The 6,000-nt window shown below is 45.2% G+C and overlaps 1 protein-coding gene across 2 annotated transcripts in view; it reads left to right on the forward strand.

Moving 5' to 3' along the window:
• Positions 1-5,701, forward strand: part of PUM3 (pumilio RNA binding family member 3) — a 34,515-nt gene extending 28,814 nt beyond the window's left edge. Inside the window, exons 17-18 of one of the 2 annotated variants that reach the window (XM_058657371.1) lie at positions 2,130-2,220; positions 5,311-5,701. In XM_058657371.1, the coding sequence (XP_058513354.1) occupies positions 2,130-2,220; positions 5,311-5,443 (224 nt within the window). In that variant the 3' untranslated portion in view covers positions 5,444-5,701. The remainder of the gene's footprint in view (positions 1-2,129; positions 2,221-5,310) is intronic. The other variant, XM_058657372.1, reaches the window with a different exon arrangement.
• Positions 5,702-6,000: the final 299 nt, after the last annotated feature.

The raw sequence follows: 6,000 nt of genomic DNA on the forward strand, positions 1-6,000 counted from the left end.
TGTCCAAGAATCTTTACTTTTCTCTTTCCCACTTGTCCTCTCCACTTTCTCTTCCTTTCTCTGCTATGCCAGACTTCTGATGGGCTTGGTCATTGCCCTAAAATGCCATGAAGGGTGAGGTGGCGAATAGCATTACCCAACTTGGATGGCATGGTATTTCTGACTTTGAGGGCAGCGGGAGCTTGGTTATTTGGCATCAGAATGCATGTCAGCCAGCCAGCCAGCCGGTGCTTGGGCTTGTCTGGGTTTTGTCAGCCCCACAGCTGCTCTGTAGAAGCTCTTTCTCACGAGGAGGACAGCATCTTTTATCTCGGTGACAAGCTGCATTCCATGTTGTCTCCATCTCAGCTTTAACCAGACATTCTCTCACGAAGTTCTAACCCTGTATTTCAAGCCTGAAGAGATCTTCCTCCCCCGAATTCAGACACTTTGGGACTTTTCTCTTTTACCACTGAAAGCACCAGCTGTTGAGTGCAGCTTGAGGCACGCTGCGGTTCTCCTGGCTGTCGAGGCCAGCAGGATGGCAGCGGAGCCTTTGCCCTCAAGCCACCCTTGGGAGAGGGTACTTGGGCTGCTTTTTCACGTCAGTAAGAGGAGCTGTAAGTGTTACAGAAAGGGTATCAACTGCCTTTTTCGTTGTCTGGGGGGAAAGTGGTCACATTTGTTAGAGTTGGGGCCTGAAGATTGCCAGACTCACTTTTAAAGTGTAAGAAATGTTCTAGTGGGTTTCTTTTAACTAATTGAATATTCTGACAGTGCCAAAATGCATGTTGGAGCCTGGTATGTTTGTCATTTTTGTGTGGCACCAGATCAGCTTTTGTCTGATCAGCTTTTGTTTTGATTATCTCTTCCAATGTAACAAGCCATTTCAAAACTTTGTAGTTTTCGAAAGAATAGTCATGTGATCAGGGAAGGACTTGAGTCTGCTCCTGTGGGACCCAATTGGGTCACCCACTTTGGCTTTGGAGCATTGCTCTTACAGCCCTGCACGTGTGTGGTGGATGAGTTGGTATTGGTCTAGCCAGTATCCTCAGTTCTTCTTTGAACTGCTTGAGCATCCTCAGAGTGTAGTGTTTTTGAGAATAAGCATGGCAGGGCTGCTGTTGTGCAGGAGTGAGATCCCATCTGAGTGTTGATTGGAGTCCCTGCTGCTTCCCTTCCCATCCAGCTCCCTGCTAATGAGTCTGGGAAAGCAGGAGAGGATGCCCCAAGTACCCATGTGGCCCTATTACCCATGTAGGACAAAGAGTGAACACCTCAAGGAAACAAAGCGAATCCATAATATGTTCACGATTTGGCTTCGGAAATTGTTGAATGTCACTTTCACCAAATTCTGCGGGTCAGGTCAGTCAACAGCCCACTCCGATTCATACAGAGACTTGGTTCCGCTTCTGGATTGGATGTGGTGACATACCAGAAGATCAGATAAGTGAAAGAGAACACAGCCACTGTGGAAGGCGTAGTCTGTCTCAGTTGCTGATTTCTCTCTTTCCCTTTGGAGTGCCTGAATTGCCATGGGCTTTTTGACATTTCAAGGGATGGAAGATCATCCATGCTTCCATCGACACTAAATCCCAGTCATCAGAATCTCTCCTCTGTCCAACGGTGACTGCATTGTGTTGGCGTCATGAGTCGGATCATGCCGTGACCTTGGGAACAGGAAATACCAGAGTGAGAAGCTCAGTGGTGATTTTGAGGCTTAGGCAATAGGAAGGGAAATGACCCTGTGTGAGGTGAAGCCGTCATTCTCCAACACTAGCTTTGATTCCAGCAAACGGGAGGTGCTGCCGTCCAATGCTGACTTCCGGAACAGCTTTCATGTTAAAGCCTGAGGTGTTCGAGGGAAATGCAAACATGACCAGATGAGCGTTTTATAAGAATTCATTGTTTTCCCCCAGTGATTACTGGTAAACATAGGTTTGGATTTAGATCAAAGGTCAAACAAGTGGCCATATTCAAAAAACACATTGTATAAACCTGCTCTGGCATTTTTACCTTTAAGGGAGTTTGGGTGGAAATTCTTGCACTAGTTTTAATCAAAGCATTTTTACAGATTTTAGGCAGTCAGGATGGGTACTGAGTCTTAATTTTGGGATGTGATGTTCATTACTTTTCTGTGTATTTTGTAGGTTGCTTTGCAAAAACACTTGTAGAACGTGTTGGTGTTAAGAACCTCAAGTGCTGGGCCAGTGTGAACCGAGGAGCCATAATTCTTTCTAGGTATGTGGGACGTGTGGCTTTCTCTATAGGGGGCTTCGTCATTCATTCAGAAGACACGCTTTGTTTGGGCTCCTTCCTCACCTCCCCTGTCTGTCGCCAACAGTGCGGTATTATCTCAGCCACTTGTGTTCTGAACAGGCCGACCACAAAATCAATGTAACCCAGTCAGTCCTTCCAATTACATTTGTTCAGGTTGTGATTTAGTTACCAAGGATCACAAGATTAAGGAGACATTGAAATGCTGCTTTTACTGCATACATGGTTTTGCCCAACGCACTGCTGTATCCTTGATAATTAGTAAGCTCTGTCTACATGAGCACTATAGTAACCATGCTATTCAGATCATACCTGACTTTACATGTAGTTTTCATTCGTGGCTTTCAGCAAGTCTAAGGTGGTAGGAAAAGCATTTGCTGCTGAAGTTTTATGTGCCACTTGATTATTCTTCCGTTAAAATGAGAGAAAACTGGTGGTGTGAATTAAGGCCCACCTTCCCTGATGTTCTCTGGACTTAACAGCATTGAATTTATAATTTCAGTTCATTGAAATTCCATGCTATCTGTGCCTGGCCGAAGCCTTTTTTGTTAAGAACATTCATTTAAGGAGAAAAAAAAAATTGTGTTAATTTGAAGTAATCATGATTGATTTTACCCGTTTTGTCACCAAGGTTAGGAAAGTCAGTTGCCAGTCCTAGTTTGATTTTTTTTTTTTCCCAGTGTTTTACTTGCAGTATGCCAGGCAATTTAATCTACTGTGTACTGTGTTACGTTCAGTGTTCTTCCATGCAAGCTCACAAATGAGCAGTCGTTTCTTCAGGCATATCAGCATCTTTGAGTAACCGAGTGTTGTAGATAATATGGTGCATTTCTTGTTAATATCAGTTCATTTTCTAGTCAGTATTGGACAGCAGAGTCCGTTAGCTGAAGCATGGCCTTTTCCCAGTTTCCTTACCAAGCATCCAGAGTGTTGACACCTACTAAAACATCCCTTCATTACGCTCAATTAGCTAGAAGTATCAGCCTTGCCATAAAATAAACTGAACAAGACTGCTGATCAGTCAGAGCTCCATTTGGGTGGGTGCTCAGCAGAACAAGGGTGCTGTAGGGTCCCTGTCAGTATTACGTAGAATTGGGAGAGCAGTATGTCTTACATCTGAGGTTCTGGATGGAATTGGAGCTGTACAGTTGTTCTAGTAATATCTTTATTTGGAGGATAATTGAAGACACTCCTTTGGTAAAATTTCCTGCTTGTTTCTATTTTACTTAAAACTCATGTTTGGTGGGTTCTGTGGTTTTTTTTTTTTTAACTTTGTTTGGATTTTGTGTTGAACTTTTTCAAAGTAAATGGGAGGGTATGTATTTGGGATAGAAAGTGAAAACACGCCTTGTATGCTGGCTGAAGTGACTTGGGCGAGCTGGATTCTCTAGTACTGAAGTACACTGACCCTGGACAGTGGCCCAGCGTTCAGTGCCAGCCTGCTGGATAGCCCTGGAAGAAATCATTCTACTCTTCCGAGCCTTAACTTTCCTATTATAAATACAAGGTTAACAACAATCCTAAAAAATGTAAGAGAGAAACCAAGTGAGTTTGTGCAGGTAGCATGCCCAGCACATGACACACGCTCACCATGCTAACTTGTATTACTGTTTGTCATTATGTGAGGAATATTTAGCCCAGCTCCCAGGGAGTCCCATATCCATCCAAAGAACCCTTTAGTGTTCAACTTTGCAGATGCCTTATATTCCTTGTTCCTGTAAAATGGCTGCCTGCTGCTGCTAGCTTACTCTCCTTTTTATTGGCATGACAGACATTTTTCACAACAGAGACTTCTAAAACGGCCAAGTGATTTCTTCTTAAAATCTGTTTCGGGGTGAACATTCGTGCGTGGTCCTGAAGAAGCAGGGCTTGGGGGTGCTGGGTAAAGAGCAGGAAATTCAGACCCGGTGTTCTGTGGCCAAGATGCCCATGGCCTAACTTGGTTGAAAGATAAGTGGGCCTGGGATTGCTCAGCATACAGCCCTCTGGCAGGCGCTCAGAAAGCAGAGGCTAAAGTTATTTTGTTCAGTGGCTAACATTTATTGGATGTTAGACACTGGTTGGATGCTTAAAATCCAAATGGGGAAGGGAAGCTATGCATATAGTCTAATAGAATCACTTTCATTAGATTATTTTTTTATGAGCCGTCTGCAAAAGACAAACAATGGAAGTGTGTACTGTTTCCCCGCTTAGAAAAGAAACACACTGTTAGCTCACTTCCCAAGTGGCTGCAGTGGCTGAAGCCGGGAGCTTCACCCAGGTCTCCCGTGTGCTTGGCAGGGACAGCGGCTGAAGCCAGGAGCTCCACCCGGGTCTCCCGTGTGCTTGGCAGGGGCTTGAGTAGGCTTGGCCATCTTGCGCTGTTTTCCCAGGCATGTTTATTAACAAGGAAGTGGAACTGGACTGGAGAAGCACTAAACTGAACCTTGGCCCACATAAGATGCTGGCATTTCGGATGATGGGCTAAATCTACCATCAGCACCAGCCCCGATAAAGCATTTTGTAATGTGATTTTTAGAATATGGACCCTTGGGCCTGGCGCCGTGGCCTAGCGGCTTAAGTCCTCGCCTTGAATGCACCAGGATCCCATATGGGCGCCAGTTCTAATCCCGGCAGCTCCACTTCCCATCCAGCTCCCTGCTTGTGGCCTGGGAAGGCAGTCGAGGACGGCCCAAAGATTTGAGACCCTGCATTCGCGTGGGAGACCCGGAAGAAGCTCCTGGTTCCCGGCTTTCGGATCAGCGCAGCACCGGCTGTTGTGCTCACTTAGGGAGTGAAACATCGGATGGAAGATCTTCCTCTCTGTCTCTCCTCCTCTCTATATACCTGCCTTTCCAATAAAAAATAAATAAATAAGTAAACAAATCTTTAAAAAAAAAAGAGGATACGGACCCTTATCATATATCTGTTAAACAAGAAAACATTGACAAGGCTTGTCTTACACAGTTAGGAAATTGGTTTTTTGTCTTGGGTCTGCATGGTGTTTGCAGACAATCTAGAGGTTTTTATTAAATTTCATTTCTGTTTCGTCCCCTGCCCCACCCTCCCCTCCAGTCTTCTCCAGAGCACCGACCACGAAGTTGCCGGCAGAGTGCGAGCTGGATTGAAAAGCCTGATCCCCACGCTGCAGAAGAACAAAAGCGCCAGCAAAGGAGCAGAAATTCTGCTTGAGAGATTGACTGCCTAAGTGGGAAGGGTCAAGAACAAAATGGGACCCTTTTTTCCTATTCTCTGTTTTCCAAGCACCGAAGTGACAGGACCCAGCATGTTGGTAATTGGGCACTGTGTATATGAGTTGTTTGTGTGAGAACTTGTTTATAAAATCATTTCCATAAATGGTCTTTTTAACAAAATCCCTACTGTCTTGTATAAAGTGGAAGCGATAACAAGGCAGGTTGAGTGGTGTTACAGAGTGAAGCAGGCCACGTGTGTATAGGGGGCCTGAATGAATCGGGGTTCACAGCTTTCCCTGGAGGAGGTTGCATTGGAGAAACCGTTGCGCCAAATATGGGCAAAATGTGGAAAAGAAGAGCCACTTTGTGGGAGCAGAACAGAAGAAATAAGCGGCTTTGAACTGAACTTCAGGAAACCTTGATCCTCTGTAGCCAAGGCAGCTGCATGCGTAGCCATCTGATGGGTTAGGTGCTGTGTCAGATCTGTCTTCAAAACCACTCTAGTCACTTACGCTCACAGGGGGAAATGCACCAAGAGAAACAGTGCGAAGGGCAGGCTGACTGAGGAAGT

This window comes from Ochotona princeps, chromosome 31 (assembly GCF_030435755.1).
Source record: "Ochotona princeps isolate mOchPri1 chromosome 31, mOchPri1.hap1, whole genome shotgun sequence".
Classification (NCBI taxonomy): Eukaryota; Metazoa; Chordata; class Mammalia; order Lagomorpha; family Ochotonidae; genus Ochotona; species Ochotona princeps.